The following is a 27,172-nucleotide window of genomic DNA, read 5'->3' as shown; positions in this document are numbered from 1 at the left end:
ATTATAGCAAGGGGAGGGACTTTCTGATGAGAACAGTGCTCTCGCTAATAGAAGCTTTTCACTAAATCAATTTCTACCATTGCTGCAGTGCACCTTCAGGGAGTTGGAGGTTATCAGCCTTAAGAAGAATTTTGTCCTCAATGAGTGGATCTTTGCCATACGTTTTTCTAAACCTTTCCTTTTCACATTTATACCGGCAACTAAGGAAAAAAAAAGCACCATAAATACATTACCAGGGTTGGTTTGCAGGGTGAGGGGCTGTTCTGGTCCAAAGTTGAGCTGATTAAATCTTGATGTGATTGATATCTGAGTGCTTGTGGGCTGAAAGTACTGTTTCAAAAGCTTGTCTCCTGAGCAGAGTCGGTCAGAAAATACATCACTGTCTTGCAAGCTGGAATCAATTCAGTGGAGAGTACCCTGAATGCATACGCTGCTGCAGTTTCTCTGGAGGAGACTCTCTCAGGTTTTCCTGGCTTACTAGAAAACGCAGTCATTTAAATGGTCAACATGTGGTGTTTCCTCTATTATTTCTATCTTCAGTTGATTGAGGTGGCTTTTCTTTTCTCCCACCCAAAGCACTGTTTCTTGTTAGACTAATTAAGTAAGGGTCTGGTTAAGCATAGCAGCATATTTTCCATATTTGATCTGGAGTCCGATTTGGAGGTGCTACACAAGGAGAATATGAAGCTGTTGGGATGTGTACAGAGCAAACTTTAAGGATGCTGGTAGCAGATAAGTACATGTTGAACTGTATGGGAGCATCTGGTAACTGTAAGTAATACTTTCTCTTCTACTTAATCACAGCTCTGGGTTATAATGTCTCTTAGCTCTAGGTGATAGATACTTATTTGTTAATAAAAATTTAACATAAGATCAGTTGATACCTGACAAGGCTGAAGCTGCAAGATAAATACTGTAAAGGTGTGTTTCCAGCTGCATGTCATTTAAGTAGTGAATTGACAAGTGATGTTTTAGGCTTGTGTTCTGTAGGACTTAAAGGTTTTTACGTAGGTTTAAAATCCATGATGAAATGGATTTCTGTTTTCTCCTTTCCCATCCCAAATAGTTCCCGTGGGGCTTCTTTATTTAATGCAGCCCAGGGTCAGAGGGGAATCTGGCTAGATAAAGTGCAGCACCTCTGTGCATTCCCTGCAGTGCAAGGTAATGCAACTTATGGTATACAGAGCGAGGTTTGGGGGTTAGAAAGCTGAGGTGTTTTACGGTCAGTACTTGATTGGTATCTCTCAACAAGTGTTGACTGGTATCTTGGACATGTTTCTGCTAATTTTTAATGGACACCACTTTAGCCAGTCCTAAACCAATCAGTTGAACTTGGTCAGAAGAATGATCTTTGGTCTACACAAAACCTTACTATACACAACTTTCTGTTTTCATCTGTATTCACTCCAAAGGAATAGTAAGAAATAGTGATCTGTGTTGGCTTTTGTATTTCGAAAAATAATAAAACAAAAATTAAAATGCTTCTCATTCTTTCTCTATAGGCAAACCAATATAATTTATCACACATTGTAGCCATAGCAGGTTTTCGAAGTAATATTTTGTGTTAAATTACCTTGTTTTCCTTCATGCTTAACTAAACCAGAATAATGAGATAATGAGTCTCCCTTTTTTTTTTTTTTTCCTTTTTCCCCCTCTGGAGCCTGTCAGCATATTAACAAGCAACTTCAGTCTCCTGACTACACAAATTTCCCTTCGTTAACTGTGTTCAAACGTAACCAATACTTTTTTAACAAAGGCACATGAAGAATAGGAAAAATACATAAGAACAGAGATTTCAAGACTGAGCTTCCACTTGCATAGAATAAAAAGTTTGATTTTTGTTTATTTAGTCATTCATGCAGAACTTGTGGTTTGCTGGGGCTTTTTGCATGGTGGGATGGATGGTTTTGTCTTCAGAACTGGATGTGCTGGGCTTCATAAAATTCTATTCTATGTATAAGAAATAATGTTCCTTTGCAATTATGAAAATGAATTTGTGATCATTAATAGAAAATATTTTTTCTGTATTTTTCTTGATTCCATATCATAGTGGAGTTCTCCTGAATAATTGTACTCTGGATTTTTGTACATTGACTATACCCAGTGTTTAACTTTATGGGAAGTTCCTCTACCCTTAGATTAACTAACCCCAAGATTGCTTTATAGGGAAAAGTGCAATTTCTTAAGATGATTACATACGGAGTAGGTAGTTTCCCCATTGAAGTTTTACCCCATTCTCTATTCCTCTGTGACTTTTGTCCACTTCAGCTTCACAAGGTTTTAGTTTCAAGGAGCTGATCCAGAGAACAGCAGAGCACAGTTCAGCATGCTTAATGTTTCCCAGTGGAAAGCTGCCTGTTCTGGGTGTTGAGGTGCTCCTAACCTGGAAGCAATTCTTTTTAATCTTTGACAAGCTTCAGCAGCAACAATGTCAAATGAATGGATGGGCTGGGACTCAAAAAGAGTAGTGGTTTCCCAGGAATAGGGGGGAGGGGGGAGGGCTCTTTCTGAAGTCTCTGCCAGAAGTAGATTGAGATGCTATGTTTGACCAACCACTTCTTCCAAATCTCATTTACTTTGGTATAATAATTATTTACCAGTGTTTTTAAAAAAGATGGCAATCTACCCCTGATTTAAGAGCTGCACTCCCTGCAGAACACACCAAAACCAGCCTAGTAATAGTAATTTCTGGTTCTATTCAGGCGTACAGCTTTGCTGTACGTGAGGGATTACATTGAGCTTTTGCAAAGCAAGTCTGTTTTGTTTCCCTCAAATGCTGCTCTTTTTATTAACAGCACATTTATTTTATATCCTCTTTTTAATCACAGAAGAATGCTTATAGGTATCTTGCATTTATAAAGGCTGTTTGTTAGTACTGGTGAATAAGAATGGTTGTTTCATTTACACCAAGGAACCAAAATGAAAATAGAGCTGTAACATTTCCCTTGAAAGAAAAACACCCTGACACCAAGCAGTAGTCTGACAAGTGTGTGTCTTCCGAATCAAGAGTCCATTTAGGTCACTGTGCATCTTTTAGCATTAAGGTAGTATTCTTATTTAATTCTTTCATCATTTTTTGGTAGACATACGAGATTCTACTGTTTCTAGTGATTTTTTGTGTGTGTGTGTGTATGTGTGTGTGTGTTTAAGTATCAAATATCATGATACAATATGAAACTCTAAAAATTTGTCAGTGCTGAAAGTAAACATGCATTTATAAAAGTATTTTTTTGTTGTTGTTCATTGTTTGGTGTTTTAAAAGGAAACTTTTTGAAAGCCTTGCAGCTTTAATTCTGCAGTGAGGAACAAATGTAATACCTCATGCTGTAATAGGTTAAAGGCTTTCTGCGGAGCATGGTTTATTTTATGACTTACTGATGGGTAATGTAGTGGTCTGAGTTTAGAAGGGAGAAAAAGACTCATTCTGGTAAAGCTGTTGCAAATGGGTCAGTTTAAAGTCAAGCAACTGAGGTTATTGTGCCTTCAGTTCTTTTTTCTTTTGGCTTATCATGGTACAGATACTATGCCAGGATTGCATGTTGTACTGCCCATGGTCTTTTATCTGGGCTAATCCTGTTCAGAAGGTGACAAGATTAACTGGGAAATCACCATCAGTGAAGAAACAGTGAATTCCTAACTGCATCTTGCATCCAGTATGTTGCTGTGATCTCCTTTCTATTAATTTTTGCAAAACATAAATAAGATGAGAAGTAAGCCTATAAAAACTTACTGATGTAGCTCTCTTGAACCATAATAATTGTCTTCTGTAGTAGCTTGTATTTTAAGCAGTTAATGACATTAGCTGCAATCTTGTAAGGGGAAATAGGTGAAGTTAATCTCCCCCTCTCCACCAAAACACCTAAATGTATTTCTTAAGCAATGGGTTCTGCAGTAACCACTAGATCGTATCTGCTCGTGGTGCCTGTTCCTCCAGGCATTTCTGACACAGTCTTTTTTTTGTTCATCAACATATTTAAACCAGGTATATATGCTTGCCTGTGAAAAAATGTCCATCTATTAAATTGCTCCGTACAATATAGCGTAAAAGTAAAAATGTCATCCTTTTAAATAAGTGCTAATAGAAAATTGAAGGTTAAAAAAACGTAGAGGGATAATAATATTCAGTCCCATAACTCCTGCATTTCTATTGTCCACTTTTCCAGTGCAAACACTGTACTGACTCAAAGTTCAAGCTTGCAACTGTGGGCTACAGGGACTGCAGTTCAGTTTTGTACCTCACTGGGTAGTTCATCAGCTTTTAAGGATGGCCGTTCTGTCAGAAACAATCCACTAAAGAAGTCAGTGGTAAAAACTTATGGGTGGAATAGAAGTAAATTAAAAACATAACCAAAAACAGAGCTAGTGTACAGCGAGTGGTTCTCCTCCTTACATCATTTCTCTTTCAGCAGTTGGTGGTTTTGGGCTTTCAAACCTGGTATGTCGTTCACATTATCTTTTAATTGCTATAGATAGACTTTTCTAACATGAATTTATTTAATCATTTTCGATCTCATTTGTACTTCTGGCATCCACAATATCCTGTGACCATGAGTTCCACAATTTAATTATGTGATGCATGAGAAAGTACTTCCCTTTGTTATAAAATTGCTCTCTGATAATTTTGTTAGGTGCCCCTTGCTTTACTGCTATAGGAAGCAGTAAATAACAGTGAATGTTCATTTCCTTTCCATCCTTGCCTTCTTCACACCCTTTGTGACTACAGATCGGTGACATTCATCCCTCCTTCCCTTTTCACTCTTCCTCCAGGCTCTACCACACTCAATGGCTCCTTCTGAAGAAGCACTTTTATATTTGTGTTATCTGTTTTTATGCTTCTTCTAGTTGAGCTACATCTGTTTTTATAATAGGGCGAGCGGATGTGCATGCACTGGTCCCATGGTAGTGCCAATACATGTTAAAGCTGCAGGCATAAGGGATTCTGTCTTGATCTTAGTTTCTAACATAAAGTCAAGCTGTTATTTTCAGAATTCACTATGACCTTGTTCCTTCCAGAGCAACAGAAAGTAATTGATTGCCTGTCACTTTGTGTGAGTGTTTTAAGTAGCAGTAAAGGAACTTCAAGAAATTAATAAAAACCAGGACTCAGAAATGTGTGTGGCCAGGAAACTGAAGGCTGTGCATTACAAAACATTACACTGTTTGTAACATTTTGTGATGACAGGTTGCCATGTTTTTTCCATAATGTTAATTGGTCTGGATGCCTTGAGGTATGTCATCTGCTGGAGACTTTTGTGTATTGTTTTTACTGTATGTTGTCAGATTTACATTTCCACGAAGAAAGTGTTTGATTTGAGGGAGATTCAGGTTTCAGAATAAAGAAAACTTTTATTTCTGGCATATGCAACTTTAGGGAGAGCTTGTGCAGAGTTTTTCAAAGCAAGTAGCTGTTTAGATAATATACTTGACATCAAATAAGAAAGCAGGAGATGCAAATTGCAAGTGAGATTCTGTTGTGATACTGCAGAACTGAAGAATTCATCCTTTTTTTCCTTTCAAATGCTTATCCAATATGAGGCTCCAGCTAAAGACTGTTAGGTTTGATTCTAGCTAATGCTTATTTAAGTTCAATTTGCCACTATAGTCTGTGACACAAGCTATTTTTGAATTTTCTTTTGATTCTTGTTAGTGGTTATTTCACCACTATTAGTTGTCTTCTAAATTTCTGAATCTATCTTCAGTTATGTTCATAAATCCATCCCTATGAAAAATCAGCACAAAGTTCTAAAGCTGGCGTAACATGTAATAGAAGAATGCAAATAATGACTTGTGCTGGATGGATTGTGTTTTCAAGACATTATTTATATTTCTGAGTTTGATTAATGCCAAAGAAATCTGTATGTTAAGAATAAAGCTTTAGTAGAAAGCTTATAACGATGTAGAGATGGGAAATAGTTACAGAAGCCTCTATACTATGGTGGCCCCTTTGCTCTATCAGCATGCTTCCCTCTCCCATGAGATGCGAATCACAGAATCATTAAGCTTGGGAAAGATCTCAGATCATTTACTATGCCTACTAACCCATTTTCACCAGCATCACATTTCCATGTTTCTTAAGCACCTCAAGGGATGGTGACTTCAGTACCTCCCCGGCCAACCTGTTCAATTCATGGCCATTCTTCCTGAGAAGAAATATTTCCTAATTTCCTACCCGAACCTCCTGTGGCACAACTTGAGGCCATTACTTCTCATCCTATTGTTGTTACCTGGGAAAAAAGTTTGACCCCCACATCACCACAGCCTTCTTTCACACAGTTGTAGAGAGTGATAAGGTCTCCCCTGAGCCTCTTTTCCAGACTGAACAATCTCTCAATAAGACTCAGTTCACCTGAAGCAAGATTCCTTTTGAAAAGGTCATAGTTTAAAAGGAGGAGAAAAAAGTCTCGAAGCTAGAATAATTGGAATCAGGTGAGTTTAGAAGCTTCAGCAGAGGCTGAGCTCCTGGTGTGCCTGAGTTTTTCCAGAACATCTTTGTAGAGATGAGCTCTAGGACGTGAGGTCTATAATGCCCTGCTTCCTGTGCATTATTTTGTGTTCGTATGCCTCTAATTCTAAGAGAGTTTTGTCATAACTTCTACTGCCTTTTTCTTTGGAGTAATAGATACATAAAATAAGGAGATGTGGAAACACTGGGTTTCTGGATTTTGTATTGAAAAAAGGAACCCTTCAGGTTGTTCTCTAACGCGCATTTGACTATAGCCTTAAAGTTGCTAAGTAATGCAGTATACAGATCATTAGAATCCTCTTAATGATGGTACTAAATTGGGTAGAATGTGGTAGTAATACTTGTTTTGCTGTACAAGGGAGGACTAAGTTTGAAGAGCAGCCCTTTGTGTGGGACAAAAGGGAACCCAGTGCTTCAACATGCTGGGAGGGACAATGATGAGTCTGTCTTTGTGCCCTTATTTTATACTTGGGTTTGAAGAGCTTGGCCCTGGCTCTGGGCAAACAGTTTCAGGCATCTCACACCTCTCTTCCTTCCCCTGTCCCACTGTGTTTAAAATTGGGTTCCAAACCCTCCTGCTGTGTGCATAAATCCATTGGTTTTGTGGTGTTCTAGAACAGCTGCCACACTGTGCCATGCATCCACATTGTCTGAGGGATGTGCAGAGCTTGTGCAGGAGATAGGAAACAGCTCTTCTTGGAGTTTTTACTTATTCTCCAAGTGAAACATTTAATTTCAGAGAGTAACTCAGTTGTAATTCAATTTTATGTTCTGTTTTCATTGAATCATTAAATTCAGAAGGTCTTTTTCTGAGTGCATTTGCACAGTGCTGTGAATGAAACTATCAAAAAAGATCAGTTTCAGCCAAGCCATCGCTGGAATTGTATGTCTGTGCCACTGGCCAATTTCAGTGGCTCTTAATTAGCCAACCACATGCACAAAACCCACTTATGAGAACTTCTTTAAATCTTCAGGCTATATCAGTGTATTTATGCAATACATTCTCCAGAGCAATGCTGTCTTGCCTTTGATTCTGTACACTGTTCCCTACTGAATTTGGTAGGCTTCATCGAATTTCACATTAAGAAAATTATCAGCTTCCTGGTGCCTCGCTTCTTATGCAGGTTTTTTTTTTTTCTTTTTCCTAAGGTTTGTATTCTGGAGGGAAAAGAAAATGCTGACTCTGAATTCCTTATTCCACGCTCTATTTTACCATTTCTTTCATTCAGGTTAAAAAGATTCACTAAAGCCAGCAAATTTAACTCCTATTTCTCCACTGGAACAAATCTGTTATCTGTGGCAGCACAGTGGACTCCATCATTTCAGTACGTGATAGCAGGTATATGGTAGTGAGGTAAGGGAATGAAATCACAGAATCACAAAATTGTAGGGGTTGGAAGGGACCTCTAGAAATCATTGAGACCCTCCCCAGATCTGTCCTTCATGATGTCTGTCTGGTTCAGTAGCACCAGCAAAGAGCTGAAGGTCTGAGGGAGACCCCAGAACGCCTCATGTCTTCACTCAGTCCAAGTCAAGCAGAGATTGTTGGTCAGGAAGTGCTCGGCTTGCTACTGTCTGGTACTTGTAAAACAGGCTTCTATGTGGACACGAAGCCTCATGGTACATTGGCTCCTGTGTGGAGAGTCAAGGCTGCTGAGGTGCTAGCACACACTATGCTGCACACAGGCACTGCCTGAAGCCCCGCAACACTGCTGCAGAAGGTGGTGGTGGCAACACAGAGTGCTTCTGACACAGACCTTCCCTCTGCTCTGCAGGCATCTTCATGACAGGACGTCTGAGTTTAACTGCTTCATGTGTCAGCATTTGTAGGCTGAATCTTGCTGTTTGGTTTGATTGTTCCAGATTATTTTTACTCACTGCCCCAAATGAAGTAGTTAACTTCTTTATATTATTCTATTCTATTATAGTCTCTTCTGTGAGTGGCTTGACACATATCGATTTGCATTGATCAGACAGAATCAGGCTCTGTATTTTAGTAGAAATACATAAATTCAGAGGAGCCACCAAACTGATTTTTCCCTGCTTTTCTTCCAAATAATTGGCAGCTGTTGCTAAGACATGAATTTTCTGGGATAGGACTCAGGGTGGGAGGGGTTTGCATTGGGAAGGCTGGGCAAATTGATTTTCCTGTGCACATGGAGTATGCTGCAGTAGTGCATGTGCAGGCAGCTGCATGAGTCCTGCAGTCCCTGGTGTGATGTCTTGTCCATTTTTTGTCATTAGATCAGACAAAAAACCCTTCTGAAACAGTACAAAGTAGTTAAAGAGCACATGCTTCAGTCTTGCTCCCTATGGCAATGTCATAGGAAAAAGAGGTACTATGCAAAAATCAGAAAAGAGATGCAAAATACTGCTGGATCATTTTAGTCCTGAAAGCTAATTTACAAGACCACTTCTACTGGTTTGTTGATGAGGAAAGAAAATATTGATCTGATTGAATTTTGTGCTGAAGAATGCCTCAATGTACTGCACCATGCACACTCACCATGAATTTGGAGTATATTAGACTGCTATGTTGAACAATTGTTATTTTTAATTAAAAACTTTTGCCACCTGGTGGAAAGAACTAGTACTTCAATTAAGCAAGAAACACATAATGCTGGTCCCATACAACGTAGATTTACTAGCAGGAATAGCTTTCTAACGCAAATTATTCTGATTTCCTGCAGAGTGTGGAAGAAATCTTCCAAGGGGAATGGTGCACTTTGTTCACATGCTGTTTGAGGCTCTATCTCATTTAAGCACAAAGTTCTTAACAGGGCATTCATTTGTGTGATGCTCTTTTGTTTGGGTCTCTTTTTTACCCCACTGCAGAGGTATCTGTCTGTTCTTCCCTGGATTCTGAGTTCAGCCACTGTGCTGAGTTCCTCAGCAGTAGGTTGACCCCAGCTGGCAGCTAAGCTGCTCATTTGCCCCCCAGCAGGATGGGGAAGAGACTCAAAGGCAAAATGCGGAATAGTCAAGATAAAGATAGTTTAATGAGTTAAGAAAAGCAATGAAACGAGTGATGCAAAAGCAGTCACTCATCACCTCCCACTAGCAGACCAATGCCCAACCCGTCTCTAGCTGCCAGCACCCCAAGACAAGCAGAGAAGGCCTTGATCCTGTGCAAGCTCTGTTCAGCAGCTGCTGAAGCATAGGTATGTTACCAGTACTGTATTGGATGCAAACTTTAAATATAGTGCCATATGGGCTGCTATGAGTCACAGAATCACAAGAGTTGGAAGGGAACTCTGGAGATCACCTAGTCCAACTCCCTGCTAAAGCAGGTTCCCTACAGCAGGTCGTACAGGAACATCCTGGCAGGTTTTGACTATCTCCAGAGAAGGAGACTCTGCAGCCTCTCTGAGCAGGCTGTTCCAGTGTCCTGTCACCTTCGCAGTAAATATAGGAAATTAATTCCACCCCAGCCAGACACCCTCACAGCTGACTGTTACCAGCTCATTTATCAAAAGAAAGCAATCTCTTGTGACATTATATAAAGCTTTTGTAAGAGCTGTAGAATGTGTAGAAAGCACTACTGTGCCTTCAGGCAGTGATTCCTCAGCCTTTGCTGAGGTGCTCCTTCCTCCATGTCATCATTTCCTGGTGCCCCCGAGGCATGGGGCTGTGCTGTCATCATTATGCTCTCCTCCATCCAGATGGGATGCACCTTACCAGAGCATCTCCTTGGCCCACAGCAACCTTTTGGGGGCACCTGCAAGTCTTATTTCCTAGCTTTGTCAGATTCTGCTTATTCTGTGACTGGATGTTTTTTTAGTTAGCAGATGGGTTAGTCCTTTCTTACCTATTTGGGCCCATTTTCCTAGATGGAGCATGTGGAGCTTTCTTCACAACGTTTCTGAGATACTTTTTCCTGCCCCTGCTATTAGTAACAACTATTACAAGTGCAGAAGAGCTAGTTTCTTGTAGCTTCACCTCTGGTCTGCAGGCTGTATTGCCCCAGAATTCTTCATCTTACACAGAACAGGCAGTGCTGTCCTGGATGCTCACCAGAGCCACCATCAACCAACACTTAAAGGACACCAAAGCTTTCTTCTACAAAGGCCCTTGGTTTTCTTCTGTTACTGTGCTGGTTCTTTGGTTCTTGCATCAGGATTTTGGTAGCTGAAAGGGAGAAGATACCAGAGCATGGAAACAAATGAGTTGAATGTTCTGTGTTGTTTTGTTTTTCTTTCCCTTAATGTTGACTAATCTGCTTTCCTCTCTCTCTTCCTTGAGATTAGTCATGTCTGCTTGAAGCCCCTGCATGCCTGTAAGAACTCATACAGCAGGATAAAGAGCACACCATGTTTTAAAGAAGGAAAGAATAGCACAGGTACTTAATCCTGAGCTTCTTTAGGATTTTTAAGTTGTCAGGCTCTTCTAATTATGGTTTATGTTGGTGGTGGTCAAAATGGCAGCTCATCTTGGCACAGATTGTGCTTGATGGCAGGCACGTCTGTAAATTCTGCATTTCAGCACTTCTTCCTGGAACCTGTTTGGAAATACTCCTCTTCTGAGTTCCCAAAATGCAAGCAACTGCTTCAGCAGTTTGAGGAGGAGGACTGGGTTGGCATGACAATCCGTTGCATGCTGCGAGGAAAGATTGCACCAAATGACCAGCTTCTGGCTGTTTGTCGCTCCTTGTTGAGTAATGTTCCCCAGATTAGACAGGTTTTTCTGATTTATAACTATTTGTCCTAGTAACTTGTGTTTTTGCTGCACTTACATCTGAGAAAGCGTCACTGCAAGAAGCATGAATGCTTGGGAGAGGCTACCTACTGGCCATCATTACTGTGAATTACGAGTGGTATTGTCAGTTATGCTATAGAGCAAAGTGAGAAGAAAATTTGTCTTTTGAGTGTATTTTCCCGAGCAGCCTACATTTGCACATTGAGCCTACTTGAGGCAATAGATGTTATAAAAATATTCAGGGTCCATGTTCTTACTGTTTTGCTGTTTCATAGAGAATGCTGGCTTATCTTTGCCTTCATTCAATAGCTCAACATATCTTCCTTTCCTTTCTTATGACTTTCTTGATGTTTAGTGTGCATATGAAGGTAGGTGGAGGAAGTAATGTGCTCCCTTTAGGATAAAAGCCCAGATCTGTTGAAATCTGTGGGATCTTAAAGATGATTTCGTTTCAGGTCTTTTCTTTCCCTTTAGCTTGATTTTTCTTTAGGCCCAAGAGATAGAAGGAAAACATTTTTATTTCAATATCTTGGAAGTTCTGAAGAGTAAGAAATGCTTTCCTCCACCTCTTTCACTTTTAATAAAACCTCTTTATCCCCTTCTCTTCCCAGTTCCTATCCATTGTGCCCAGAAATATAGCATCTGCAACATGCATATTCTGTTATCAGCCAGCAGTTTCCTGGTGCTTTCACCCAGCAATGAAAAACGCTATCAAATTTTAAGCTAGTTGCTTCCCACTGCTGCCAGAACACTACCAACAACATGCTGTTGGATCCTGTCAGCATCCCTTTCTTTGCAATTTTGCTGTTAGAAACTTTTACTTTACTAATGAGGCTATGCTGCTGTGTTTTTTTGTTTTTGTTTTTTTTTAATTTCTCTGCGGATGTTGTATGTGTACCAACTGCTGGAATGTGAGCAATGGAAGAGCCAGAGACTGAAAAACGGATTTCTGAATTTAATATTGGCCGGACTATTTTTTGTAGATTTGGAGAACTCTGAATATGTCTCGGGTGGACCATTGTGCTCCCAGCCTGAACACCAAACATTCCAATGTTTCCAGTGTGGAAATATGCTCCTAAGAGTGGTAGATAATCAAAGTCTAGATCAAATCCTGCATTTGGATGGTCTCTCTTTTCTTTTGAGAATCGTTATAGGTAGAACAGATATAAAACAGTCTGAAGAACTGAGAAAGGTAAATGAGAAGTAACTACTTTCTGAAAGGAGAAAAGTGAGATCTCTCATCTTTGTACAGAATGGGTATTTTATTTCCTAACCTATTTAGATAATTTGGATCAAGTGCTTAGAAGCATTGTTGAGTCTTGCAGGCAATGAAAGGAGCCCTTCTTTGCTGAAAAGAGGAACTGGAAACCAGACGCTTCTACAATTCCAGGTAAGCTGCATTTGCATCAGCTAGAAACTGCATTTACATCATCAGTTGCTTCCAAGTACAAGAAATTATGCTTACAGAAATGAATCTTTAAAAAACAAACAAACAAAAAAAGCCATACTCAAAGACTTCAGTGGAGAGGCACTGACTACTCTGTCCCTAGCACCTTGTTTATCATCATTTCAAAGAGAACTTGGTTCATTTCCAAAAACAGAATATAAGAATGTGATCCTGTTTCTTACAGCATATATGTGCTTTTGGCTTCTAATTCTGTTTGACATACTTCTTTTGCACAGTAGTTTGCAATTATTAGTTTCACTATGATTCTTTCTAGGGGTGTATACCCACCTGGCATAGCCTCACATCTGCCTTTTGGAACGCACACGTCATCAGGATATCACACAATGCTGCACCAGCAGCCTGCAATTATTGGTGTATGAAGTCAAAACAAAACCTTTCATCTGCAAATCAGTGAAAAGCATGGAAAAGAACATGAGTTGCAGTGTAGAACTTCACCTCTGGGTAGGGAGGTACAGCAGAAAGGTTCCCAATGGTCATAAAATGTTTAGTTTTGTTGCATGCAGGTTGTAAAATGCTACAGCAGCAGTACAGATACTTGCTTCCTTTCTCCCCTCTTCCTTTTGTGGTTGTCCCCTTTTTCCAGAAGATTAGAACTGAAAAGACTGTTGAATGTAACAGTATCAGTGTGGCCCCATTTTTTTTTTTTCCTCTGTGCTCTGCTAAGTGGCTGTTATTACTGTGGACTGTATAGCAAGTAGACATTTTGACTCAATATCATACTGTTTAGCAAGATCTTCGGAATTCAAAGGAAAAGTATTTTACTACCCATCATTCTATAGTCAAATAAAGAAAATTTGTCTCCTGTAGTATGTTTCCACTGCAGAGCATTCATCTATCCTGTCAGATTTTGTACATTGGCTTTTACTTACATCTTCCTGTGTTCTGTATTTTGTGATGGGTCATTACCTTCCATGTGCATGGTGAATGCTTTTGCCTGTTACAGAAGAGGGCAGGCTAGGTTGGTTTTCCAGTCTTGCTGGTAGGAAGTCACAGCCTGTGAGCAGGTTAGCCCTGTGGATGTTGAGGTGTGTTTGCAAATTAGTTGTAGGTGGGACAAGGTTGCATTTATTTCAAGTAGGTTTGCACAGCTGACTTTCGTTTCCTTAATTGGCTGGATCAGTAACTGGTAACACCTGTGATCTGGCTTCCTCCTGTTCAGCTGCATTAATCAGTTGATGATTAAATTTAACTCCCTATTTTATCTGAAAACATACGCAAGCATATTTTTGTATGTTTTTTTCTTAATGCGTAATTTTTCTAGTAAATAATTAGTACTCAGCCAGGTGATATTTTCTACCCCCATAATGCATCCAGCTGTTTTACCTGATTTCTTTCCAAGTGCTCATTCATGCACAAGCGAATTTATTATATTCTGGCTAAATGTTACACAAATGTTGTTGTTTTTAGTCTCTAGATTGACAATTTTCCTCTGCTGCTAGTTCTGTACAGTTACACTTCAAGGTCATTTCAGATTAGGTATTTCTGGTAGTATATTGTTGCAATAAATAATTGTGTTGTTTTCTCTGTATCTTTGGTTGATTTGTTTAAAAGAAATAATTCAGCCACATCATAGTACCTCACAAACAGCATATGCAAATATATATGCATACATATGTATGTTTATATGACAAGGACAGAAACAGTGTCTGTCTTCTTAAAATGAGCACAGTGACATTTCATGTCACGGCGCTGTTGAGGTATGGTTGTTACCATACAATACTGTAAACTATATGAACCTGAACTAATGTGAAACTGTTCCTCATTGTGTAATAAAGGCTTATCATTTTTCTGTTCCAGCATACACTGAGAGGCCCAATATGTATATTTTATGAACACCGGCATTATTGTGATACTTTGGAATTCATGAACCACTTATTTAAACTTACTTGTGTGTATTTGGTCTTGTGCTGTGCATACTTCACTGTGATACTGAGATACTTAATCTTTGTACATACCAGTATTTTGCATGATGTAGTTAAGTTATTGAAAGTTTTGTTTTCTTTTCACCTGGTTGGGAAACGTGCAGATAAGTTGTTTGTTTTGAAAATAAAAAATGGGCCAGGTTGTTGGAGCAATCGCAGATATGTGCATGAACTGGGACAAGAACTCATTGAGAGCAGCCCTAAGGACTAGGACTAGGGGGTCCTGTTGGACAAAAAGCTTGATGCGAGCCTAGGCAACCAGAATTAGTGAGTGGTAACCCTGTGCACAGAGGGGATGAGGGGTTAGACCCTTCCAACCCGAGGCATTATACAAATATGAATCCACTTATAAGAGCTTAGAGTCAGGAACTATGTAAGTGAATGCAGGAGAGGCTATAGAGGACATGTTGACGTGAATATTTAGTATACTTGGGAATTTTTTTAATTGATTATATAATTGCATCTGATCCATGATACTGGGGGGCGATCCATAAAGCACTTCATTGAATTTAAGCGTAATGATAAAGTTATGTTTCTTTTCTCAGATTAACCCTGAAATTGTAAATCAGTAACTTAAGAATTGAAAATGGCATTGTGAGAAAAGTTGTCTGGTTTGTGCCGTGAAGTGTAAGAGTCAATCAAATTATCATTCCATTTGTGTGTGAGTTTGCATGTGCCTAAGTGACAACAGCAGAAGTGAGAAGTATTGAGAAACAGGTAATAGAAGTGCTGAAGCACCTAGTAAGAAATGTTAGTTGGGCTAACAATAAACTTTGAATTCAGTAAAGATGTGAAGAAGGAAGATATTAAAGCAACTGACAGTATAAATCAGGAAATTGTTTTAATCTATTATCTTTTTCTGTGTTTTTTTTCATGACAAGTGAAATAAAATATTCCATAAATACGTTGTCCAACAGTTTCAAATAATTGACCTTCTACTATCTTCCACTAATTCAATGGGAAAAGTATGGAATTCTCGCCATATCAGCTTCATAACAGTTTCCTAAACAAGCTCCAGTGCTTCTTCTGATGGAGTGGTTTTCTTCCCATGGTCAGGTTGATCTGGAACAGGCTGTCAGTAGAGGTGGTAGATGTCCTGTCCCTAGAGATGTTTAAGGCCAGGCTGGACAGGGCTCTGATCGACCTGAGCTAGCTGTAAGTATCCCTGTTCGTTGCAGCAAAGTTGAACAAGATGGCCGTTAAGGGTCCCTTCCAACTCATCTGGTTCTGCAGTTCATCTACCCTCCATTGTCGGTGTTTTGAAGCCTGTATCTGAAAGCTGTGATGGAGTTGCTGGAATAGATGAGCTCCTGCTCATTGGTACAGTGCTTCCTTTCTTTTCAGTGTTGTTTTTTTCTTTTTTTGCTAGAACAGTTTGTATGCCAGTGTCAGCCCCTCATGTCTGCTGGAGTACTGGTGAAACGTCAGTCCAGGAGGTTATTGCAAGCTGACAGCCCTTGGAGCATAGCACCTGGTTAACAACACGTAACATAATGACACTTCCAAAGCACTTTTAGCTGGGAAGTTTTAAAGAGCAATGGCTCTCTTCCCAGCCTCTGGAAAGTATATATTCCCCAGGAGAAAACTGCCCTTGCTGAGGTACAGCTGTTTTTCACAGAGATGCCTCTGCCTTTATAAAAAGTACTGTATTTTTTTTTCCACTGGTGACATTTCTTATACGTATTTGTAATCTCATATAAGTTTGGGAGCGTCTCTAATTATGATATGAATTGTTGGCACATTCTTCAGTTCATAATAGATTTGTCAGCAGAGCCAGCATTTTATCCCTGTGTTGGCACTGTTGATGAGGTTGGGCTTTTTTTTCCTACCCTATTATAAAACCAGTTCAAAATAATGTTACTTCTGACAGCCAGGGTTGTATGCAAAATATTCATTATGTTCTTTTATTTGCGTTGTTTTGAGCAAGTATGGATGTTGCAAGTAGAGCCATTGCAAGTATGGATGTTTCAAGTAGAGCCATTGCAGGTTCTGGTTTTCTGTTATTATTTCTTTCTTTTGATAAGCTGATTTTGATTAGCAGAAATGCATGCTCTGCTAGTGTGCATTGACAAAGGAATGTAGTGTGATGAAGGGAGCAGAACAGGTTACATCACAATTCCAGATATTTCTTTGTATGTTGTGTTTTAATGTACCTAAAGCTAAACGCTATTAGAAAAGCTAGTTTATCTGATGGTATTGGGTAACAGCCATATTGGAATGGCTCTTTGTTAAGTTTTCCCTCTCTTTATAGGCTAATTCAAACCACAAAGGCTTTCGTGCCTTATTTTGAGATCAGTAAGTCAAGTTTTTCTTGGTGTTCCTGTCCCTAGGAATAGTAGTACCTGCTGTGTTTTGTTTGCATCAAGTGAAGACCTATGAAAAAAAACATTCATATCTTTTTAACATTGATTCATTTTCTTTTTTTTCTTTCTTTCTTTTTTTTTTTTTCCTGTTCCCAGCAGATATATGGAGTGATCAATCATTTCAGACAGACCCAGACTTACCACCTGGATGGAAAAAAATCAATGATATTGCTGGAATCTATTACTGGCATATACCTACGGGAACAACTCAGTGGCAACGTCCTGTGTCTGTTCAAACAGATCTTCAGGGCTCAAGGAAAGGCTCACTTGGTTCCATTACTCCATCTCCTACTCCAGAAACTGAGGTAACACACTGTCCTGATGTGTGCTGTGTACCATTAAAAAAAATAAAAATAAGAAGACATGCCTTCTTGACATGTTTGAACGTTACCTAAAGTAAGCTTTAGAATATGAGGCCTGATGCTATTCCGAAGTAGAGCTTCTTGTTGACAATATATTGTAATGGCCTACTTTTCATGTGTATTTTCTAATGGCTATGCCTCATAAAGCATCCTAAACTTGGGATGTGTAGGATGAAATCAAACATCATATCTCGCATAAATAAGTCAGTGCGTGATTGATGTGAAATGACTGCAGTATGTGCTGAAGCGTTACTCCATTATATGGGTACATAAAATTTCTGCACATTATAGCTATCTTTTTGCTAGACTATTTGTAATTGCATCTTCTTTTTGGTTCACATAGTAAGAGGGAGTATCACACAAAGAATTCATTTGAGACAGCAGCTGCTTTACAGAGTAGTTGCTATTAAATAAATATCAAGTATTCTCAAGAGTAAGCCTCTTAACATCTTGTCAGTGCAAAATATCTGCGTGAGTAGATCACTGTGTTGCAGTCAGTCTTTAACTAGAAACAGAAAGATGTTCTCTCTACATGGGCTGAAAGAGCAATATATGATACTGCCTTTTAAAATAATCCTTGAAGACACACTTGAGAAGGTTGATTGAATGTTGTATATATAGAAATATAAAATAAATACTGAGAAGGAAGAGTATGCTTCAAAATGGAATCACATTGGTTTTTAACGTAGACTTGACTTCTGTGGAATGAACCATTAACATGATAACACATTATTTTGAAACGTAATCCTTTTTTGTTCTGACTTTCCAGAAGAATGTCTACAGCTTTATGAAATCAATTGAAATCTTTGTACTAGCTTTGATTTTTGTATCAGGCAGTATTTGGTTATTATTTTCTTAATGTATTTAGGTATGACATTTTTTGTGTTCTTGACTTTATTGATACATGCACCAAAATAACGTAGGTGAAAAGCAAGGGGAGTAAAGGACATTCAAATATGTGTTAAAGTTTTGACCCTGAAACTTTTATCCTGTACAGGCTTAAACATGCACATTCTTGTTTATTATTTCAGAAAGATTGCTCCCATGTGTTCACAACTGCTACTCATAAGGTTGCCAAACTTGACCACACCATTTTAGTTACAGTTCACATCAGTAAGGTGCCTGTTCACCAAACACACTGGAAATCATTTCTGAGAGAGGTTCATGCAGAAAGAGCATCAATTGGTATCAATCATGTAGAAAATAAGAAAAAAAAAGTCAGAAATGCTCCATATAAATTCCTGCAAATTCTTCCAACTTCAAATGTCTGGATTGTATAAGTGAGGGATATATAACTTCAACATTAAGTATTTCTCTAGAATATGGACAACATATGGGCTTCAATAGGGAAGTTGTAGATGTCCTTCATGACCACCCAGAAATCAATTAGGTTAGTAAATTGCAAGAGAATGCATATATTCTTTTGAATTATTTTTCTACCTCTGTTTAAAATGTCTTTGCAGTGAAGATGTTAGACCTGCTGGTAATGTGGCATATGGACCTTTAATCTTTTATAATTTTCATTTCTTTAAACAGAGAATAATTATAGCAGCACAGATCTTAGTACAGTGTGAATGTATAAAATAAGAATACTTGAAGAGCTATTCTAAAATGCCATATATATGCCATATATATAACTCAAATTAAACTTAGATTTTGATGTGGATGTGCTAATGCACTGAAGAATTTGATCCAGTCAAGCATATGCATTTCTATGGCAGGATCAATACGATATACTGTATCTTAAAAGATTATATTGAAAATAAACAAGTTCCTGATACTTTTATTAATATGTTAATATTATATGCCTATTTTAATTGTAGATATAAACTGAGGAATTCATCTCTTGAAGGTTTCTATGTTCACCAATAAGCTTCTGACATGCTACTATTTAAATAATACTGATTTTTTTACTATCATTACTAAGATAGCATTGCAATAAAATACCAGCACATTGATAGAATTAATTTGGAAATCTGTGTCTGTCAGTCTGACAAAAAAGATGTGGAATTTGATCTAGAATGAGGCTCCCAAATGTCTGTACCCTGGTGCTGCCATTGGCAGCAGTGGTTGTGGTGGACAGGTTCCAGTTTGAGGCTGGAGCACTTTGAGCTGTGTACTGCTGGTTCCCATAGAGCTGCTCAGAGTACAGGCTTTCAAACTGATCTGGCTTGGAAGGGCTGCTTTAATTCAACCCCATGGGCAGGAATTTGTATTGTTTTCTTCTGAAAATCTTTTTGATGGATGAAAGGGCAATCTAGGATTAAAGATTGGTGTGGGTAGCATTTCTTATTTGTCTTAATGGGCTTTTGTCACTCCATAACAATTATTTTATCACTTTTGTTTGTGAAGCATTAAGTGCTAGTCTTGAGTTTGTTTGGGCTATTCCAGCTTTTAGGTTAGTCAAATAAACATATAGAATTATAGATTTTTTTTTTTGTTCCCTGAGTAATGCTATTTTTACCCTTTGTCTTGTTCCTTCTTTATTAATTTGTTTGTTATTTATTTTAGCTTTGTGTCCCTGTCTCTTAAATGATGTGACATACAGAAACTTTGCTTCATTTGGTAGAATGTGGCTCACAGCTGAGGGCAGTCAACAAAGATAGCCAGTTTTATTCCATGCCTGGTTGCAGGCAGTTAGCATGAAGTACAACAGATACTTAGCGTTGAACAGCAAGTTACAAGAAAATGAGCATGGAAAAATGGTGCTGTAATGCACACAAATGGCACAAAGGGCTTTAAAAAATGAAAAATACAAAAATGTCTTACTCTTGCTCAGGCTGTGAGACAGTTTTACTTTTCAAGATAATTAGTGAATTTCAATCGAAACCAATTGCAGGTTACACATTATGCGAAAATTCTGCACGTTTAGCAGAAGTGCTAATAAACACTAAGTATGGCTAACCTGGATTATTCTTTCCCTTTCTATTCCAAAAGCTACTACTAGCAAAAGCACAAAAACAAAACCACATGGACAGGTGGTTAAAGTTCACTTAGTTGGCTCTTTTCTTCTCTGCATTGATGACTGACTTCCTTTGTAAATCCTCATGTTTTGTATGTTTTCTTCCAAATTTTAGAGAAATTACTGCCTTTTTCCCATTTCCTGTGCAGAGAGAAGGGGCTTAATTTTCAATAAGAACTTCTTTGAGGTCCCAGTAGAACGTGGTGATGGTAGTTGTCTTCTTAAAGTCTGATTCATCACACACCTGGATCAGCTCTAGATGTTATTCCATAGGTAACATAATTGCCAACAGCTAATAATTTAAAAATGAGGGGCTTAGTAGGAAAAGCTAACAACTATTAATTAAGTCAGAGGCATGTCTGGGAGGAGTTACTGTGGGAGTTGTTTTTAACCAATAATTACTCCAGGCAAGATTTCATGAGAACACTTCTGAGATGTGAGATCCATACTGTGAATTAATGTACTGAGTATGTGGGTTCTGCTTGGCCTTAGTGCACAGCTTGTCTTGGGAGGGGCTATTATTAATTATTATTAATTATGGGAAATCTTGATGATTTGGGGAGCTATTTGGGGGGCTTCCCTGTGGGGAAGGAGGGGGGACAGCTCCAACATTAGTTGCTCCTCCTAGGCTTTGCAGGAAAGGACAAAACTCAGATTGCCATAGTGTTAAATGCACTATTGTCTTATTAATTGTGCCACTCTGAATGCATCAGAGCTATTAGAAAGCTAAATGGAAAATGAGAGAGTGGATGGTTTGTTTTGTTTTCTTAAAAAAAAAAAAAAAAAAGGTTCCTAGATTTTACAAAAGTACTTTCTCAACAAAAAATCTCTCTGCACTCCTTATTAATCCTTCTTCCCTTCACTTTGTTCCTCGTGCTTTTTCCCTAGAAAATATTTGATCTTTACCTTGTATGTATCTTCTCCTTGTGTATATCATTGTGTTGCAGTTCTAGTTCCAGTAGTATTAGTCCCTTAACAAATGTGGCAATCAAATGGAAATCCTTGTGTTTCCCCTAAACTGCTGTTTACCAGGCTGTAGCAGCTGTAGCCAACATTCATATTCAGATTTATTTTGCTTGCTTTTAAGATCATAGTTAAAGAATAATTTCATTGTTCGTTCCTAATTTATATTAACTTTCCTTGTTTCAATCATTTGTTTTGGTAAGTAACTGTTAGAAGCATGTCTTCTCTTCCCTTTCCTCCAAATGCCATGGTATAGTAATTAGCTGAAGTTTGAGGTGATCTGTTCCCTAACCCATCCTGTAAATATCAATGCTAACAACAGTGTCTTGTGTTTTTTTTTTCTTTTTCTTTTTCTTTTTTTTTTTTTTTTATCAATGTGCTTCTTCCTGTGTGAATAATTATGTGTCTAGAAACAGCCATGGAGTGATTTTGCTGTACTGAATGGGGGAAAGATTAATAGTGACATTTGGAAGGCAAGTATATTGTCAGATTTTAGAACCTTTAATACTGTTACCCTTGTTTTTTGCATGGCAGTGGCTGTTTTTTTCCCTTTTATTTCTCCATGAATGTCATTCATAACTTAGGCCGAAGTGAATGGGGGTACTGCTAAGGATGTGTAGCTCACAAACATGCTGCCTTTTCTGATCTTTCCACGTGGAATGGATTCAGTCTAAACTTGCAGGGCAACTGCCATGATATAACAAATGAGATGCCTGCACTGAATGAAATGCAGCTTGAGAATACATATGCATGCCTCTTTTCAACTTCAGCCAGAAATACTGTCGCTTCTTTGCAGGGAGGATTTAATTTCCCTTTGAAATAAGAAATAACACGGCGGTGTCCTTAATACTGCACTGACCAAACTGCCTTTATCTGTAGGACCTGCATGCAGCCACTGTGAACCCAGACCCAAGTCTGAAAGAGTTTGAAGGAGCCACATTGCGCTATGCCTCCTTGAAGCTCAGGTACGATGACTTCAGAAATTCCCATGGAGTAACCAGTTTCATATGGTGTTTTCCTTAATTTTTACCTTATTTTGAAGTTGATTTTTGTTTTGTTTTGTTTTGTTTTTTAACAGAAATGCTCCACAGTCTGATGATGATGATTCTTGTAGCATCAACAGTGATCCAGAAGCCAAGGTCTGTAAGAAAATACACTGTGAGATAACAATTAAAATTTGCAATTGTGAACATAACTTGCAAGCTGCAGAATGTCTCCTAGGTTGTGAAGTTTAATATACTCCTCCTTTTGGCACAATATAGGTTGACCATGCAAGACTAATTTTTTCAAAGGAATTTGCAATTTAAAGTTTTATTCCATTTGGTCAGGATAGTGTGACCAAGAGCCAAGAAATTGCTTGTTACAGCTGAAGAGTAAGTGGTAATAACTGACCCCTTGCACAACCAAGCAAGTTTTCTGTTCTAAGTAAGAGAGAGGCTTGTTTTTTGTTATGGCTGGACAGCTTCCTGGGGCTTTCATTGACGGCAGTGGCTCTTTATTCTCAAGTTTGTCCCCTCTTTAAATGCTCTTTGCTCAAGTGGCTGCTTCAACTCTCAGATACTAACAAGGAAGCTGCTTTTTTGAAAAAGGAACTTTGTATTTCAGAGAACAGAGAATGCAGTCTAGTTTGAGGATAAAATTTATCAGTAAAAATGAGACTACTGTGTGAACAAGCACCATAATTAAATTAGGGCCTTCAGTGATGTAATCTAAACTTTCTGAGGAGAAGGAAGCAGCAGGAGGTTTTGAAAGCTTGTGCACATGTCTCCAGATTGGTCTTGTTGACAATTTTGCCATGTGCTTGCATCCATTTTTAAGAATGTATGCGAATCTCTAAAATTGGAAATCCAACTAGTTTAAATGAGCGCCTTTGCTGCCATACACCTGCAGTGACTGACAGGAGCAGAAGCTACTTACATGCAGAAAGACAGTATGAAACAGATTTAATAATTATAATAGCATTAACGATATATTTTAGGAGAAAAAACAGACTGATCAGGGTACTTTGTCGTCTTGATTATTTGGCTTGTGATGTTTAAATCAGATGTAAATAAGTTTGTTTCGCTTGGCAGGCTGGCAGTTCAAAAGCGAGGCTTCAGCTGCTCTCGTTATAATGACAGGCACAGTAAATGGAGTGGGGGAGTGATGAGCATTAGGTACCAGTTTTCAGAAAGCTGTTCCTTTCAAATGTCTTACAGTGTGGAAAGCACTGCAAGTAGCTGACATTTTGGTACGTTTCACTCTTCACTGGATAATTAGCACTGGGGGAGTCCTTGTGTGGAGTGTTTGTGTGGACAAAGAACACTGGTCATCATCTCCCTCCTGTATGACTAGCTGTTAAGCTACACAATTTATGGAGCTGATACCTATCCAGTATCAGCAAAATGAGATGAAGCCAAGAGCTTGTCCACAGCAACTGGCTTTTTTTCTCCTGTGTAGGCCAAATTGTGCTGATGATGCTTACATGAGTAATCGTAGCTGAGCACTGAAACATTCGCTGAAGTGGCTGAAAGGAGCAGGACAAGAAATGGAGTAGGAATTATACAAGTGTTTTATGTTTATTGCATCACTTGAGCACTGATGTGCTATCTATCACTGCCTGGCAGGGCTGTTGTGGTACAGTTCAGCAGCTTGGGCCTTACCCTGCAGCTCCAGAGGCTGAGGGCAGAGCTTCCAGCTGCTGTATGGCTATACCTTGCAGAGATGGGAGGTGGGTCTGGGAACACCAAGAAAATCTTTGCCTCTGGAAAAAAGTCATGGAAAGGCAGATGTGGTAGGAGGGTTCCTTGTTAGTCCATTTTATCCAACTTATTGTGAGAGTAAAAGAAGTGCAATAGGATTTAAAACAGGTGACCTGATGCTTGGATAAATCTATTTCTAGCTTCTTCAGCTTTTCTGCCACGTTACTTGCCTTACTGCATTGGTTTGATGCTTGCTTCTGCGTGGCAGCAAGCACAGCCTCAGAGAAGGAAGCTTTGTAACTCATTAAACTCTGTGTTAGAAGAATTTGTCAAAATGGGCCTTGTTAGAGAGATGCTAGAGAATTTAAATCTGTTTAAGCCTATCCACGATAGTGGCCAGTACATTAAAAGAAAAATAAAAGTAAAAATGTCTTTAGGCACACAGATCAGTGCTGTCTTTCAGTAAAGGGAACTGTGCCACCATGTGGAAGTCTCTAGTAGTTCCCTTCCCCAAAGGTGGTCTGCTTCTGAAAGGACTGTAGTGTTGTAAACAAGTCAATGTTGTGAAAAGCATGTCATAGAATTCATGTAGTTCCTGTAAGAAAAGTTATTTACTCAGCTTTGAGCTGCGCATCCTTGGCAGGTCAGTGCAGGTTTTCTGCACAAGACCATAAAAGGGAAGGGAAAGGACAAGAAAGAGGAAGATGATTAGATTGAGCTTCTCCATTTCAGTGATTCATTTTTGTAGGAATTTCTTGAAGAGGTGGCTCGTTGCACTTGACAGGGATACTAATTCTGCATGTGAAACATGCGCGACTGGAAATGAGTTTTGAATTGGTCCTAGGAGACAGATCATAACTTTCCTGGTTAATTTATTGAGAAACATGCATTCCTACTTGAGTCTCAAGGAAGGTAAAAAGATGCTTTTACCAATCCTGGATTACAAACTGATCTGGGCTACGTCTTGGTTTTTTTCCCTGTGCAGGTACAAACAAACTGAACCTCTTGGGAAATCTGTCTCCGTCCCTAGGGATGGGATGATAAATAGAGGAGTTATGCAGCTCAGTTTCTCCTAATTCTATACAGAATCAGCCTATTTGACTGGACATTTGAACCTGCCTGTATTCTTTCAATTTAGGTGTGGTTTTCTGCATAGGCTTAATGTAGTCCTGTATGGATTTTCTAATTTCCTGCCCCCATATTAGCTTGTTCAGCAGGGCTCTACTTTTCACCCTTGCCATTTTAGAGTAGCTATATATTGATATCTAAGAATTGTGAAGAAATATCTATACCTGCTGAAGTACTAGGCAATTGCTTCAAAAGCCTGTTTTCTAATTTAAAAGCCAGTAAATGTTCAGGATCTTGAAAGGTAGAAGAGATAATTTCTACATTTTGTAGAGGTATGAAGTGCTGCTAACAGGTACTTGAATGTGATGATTTACCTGTAAGTGAATGGAAAGAAGCTGAAGGCATGGAAAGTGATGAACGTGGTGATGAATTGTTAAGCGTACTTGAGTGTTTTGAGTGACATGCGGCTGTCTTGTGGTTGTCATGAATGTAGCCTGTAAATATCACTATTGAAATAACTTTTACATAATACTAACTGGCTCCCAAAGAGTTAAACATTATCTCTTTGATGTGTCTCTTGCTATGAAGGTAGGTGTTGTGTCTTTTGGAGAGATCTCATCTCTGCATGTTTCTTATGTTCTTACGTTCTCCAGAAACAAATATCCTGGGTAGACTCAGGGCCACTAGCAAATAATCGGTCTGTCCCCATGATGATGGTGGTGGGCTGCGGATGATTCAGACTTCTGATGCAAGTGAAGAGCTAACCAGAGACAAGTAGTTTTTGTCATGTCTAGTAATTACAAGAAAGGATGAATTTTCCATGTTAAAGGGCATAATTCTTTCCCATTCAGAATAGCTTCTGGATTATTGGTGCAAACAGGAAATAGTCAATGCTTATCCAGTAGTTTCACTGTTCACCTCATATTGCATCTAATTCTCTCATGAGCATATGAAGCTCTACAGAAAGCTTTAGTTCAGTCCATCTCAATTAAAATTTGAGGTTGCCACCTTCTTAAAAGATGAGTGCCTGGTTCTCTGACTGTTGTAGCAGCTCTCTTTTCTGGCTTTAATATTTAACAATGTTTGATCAGATTTGTTACTTCAAATGAGTTTTTTCCAATATTATATAGAACAGATCTAAAATATCCATCCGTTGGTGTGCATTAAAAAGAGTGTGGCCAGCAGATTGGGGGAGTGATCTTCTCCCTCTGCTCTGCCCTGGTGAGGCCACATTTAGAATACCGTGTTCAGTTCTGGGCTCCCCAGCCCAAAAAAGATGGGGATCTTCTAGAAGGATTGCCACAGAGTTGATAAAGGGCCTGGAGCATCTCCCATATGAGGAAGGCTGAGTAACCTGGGTCTGTTCAGTCTGAGGAAAAGAAGACTGAAGGCGAATCTGATTAATCTTAATAAATATCTGAAGGAAGGTCAGAGGAAAATGGATTAGGCCGGGCTCTTCTTGGTGGTATGCAGTGATAGAACAAGGAGCAATGGCCTAAATCTTGAACATAGGAAGAAGTTCTGTGCAAGCATGTGGAAGAACTTCTTTACAGCAGGGGTGACAGAGCTGTGGAACTGCTTGCCCAGAGAGGTTGTGGAGTCTCCTTCTATGAACATATTCATAGAATATTTGATGTACCTGTGTGACGTATTGTAGGGTGTGTGCTTTGGCAGTGGGGATGGATTCAATGACCTCTTGAGATTCCTTCCAAATAATCTTGCCAGTAGCTGAAAGTTTCTTGTGAGCAACAGAATTATATATTGTGGGGATTAGCCCAAAGAGTACTTATAAAGTTCTTTCAAGACTAAACCTCAGGCAGTAGAACACCCAAGTGCATCTTTAGAAGTGCAGTTTTTTGCATTGATTTGAATACTCAAAATAGAAGAAAACATAATATTCAGTGCACGTGAATCTTCCTTAAACAATGTGTGTGAGTGTTTTAAAACAGAGGAAATAGAATACAAGTTAAGTAGTTTCAAAATTTTGTTTCTGTTTGCTATTGGTTTATTTTAGACTTTCAGGGGGTAGCATGATAATTTGGCAATAAAATATTTTAAATAAGTAAAATCAACATAAACATTCCAGAGAAATTTGAAGAGGTTTTGGGGGGGTTATGGTTTTTCCTTTGTTTCAAACACAAAAAGGCATCGTTAGCTACCTCCCCTTTTCACTTTTCAGGAAGTCATTTCAGTAGCTTTTAGAACTGCATGAAAACAGATTTTCA

At 38.8% G+C, this 27,172-nt stretch overlaps 1 protein-coding gene across 15 annotated transcripts in view; it reads left to right on the top strand.

Annotated features, from left to right (window-relative positions):
• The window catches only part of APBB2 (amyloid beta precursor protein binding family B member 2), a 153,529-nt gene that overhangs the window by 73,490 nt on the left and 52,867 nt on the right, over positions 1-27,172 (top strand). For 10 of the 15 annotated variants that reach the window (XM_052682765.1, XM_052682764.1, XM_052682772.1 and 7 more), the window contains 4 exons: positions 17,008-17,216; positions 21,609-21,671; positions 22,078-22,163; positions 22,277-22,337. In XM_052682765.1, the coding sequence (XP_052538725.1) occupies positions 17,008-17,216; positions 21,609-21,671; positions 22,078-22,163; positions 22,277-22,337 (419 nt within the window). The remainder of the gene's footprint in view (positions 1-17,007; positions 17,217-21,608; positions 21,672-22,077; positions 22,164-22,276; positions 22,338-27,172) is intronic. The other 5 variants (XM_052682769.1, XM_052682776.1, XM_052682777.1 and 2 more) reach the window with 3 other exon arrangements.

This window comes from Tympanuchus pallidicinctus, unplaced genomic scaffold (genome assembly GCF_026119805.1).
Source record: "Tympanuchus pallidicinctus isolate F22 unplaced genomic scaffold, pur_lepc_1.0 scaffold2, whole genome shotgun sequence".
NCBI classification, from domain to species: domain Eukaryota; kingdom Metazoa; phylum Chordata; class Aves; order Galliformes; family Phasianidae; genus Tympanuchus; species Tympanuchus pallidicinctus.
Note: the sequence above shows the minus strand (reverse complement) of the source record. Positions and strands in the feature narration are given on the sequence as shown.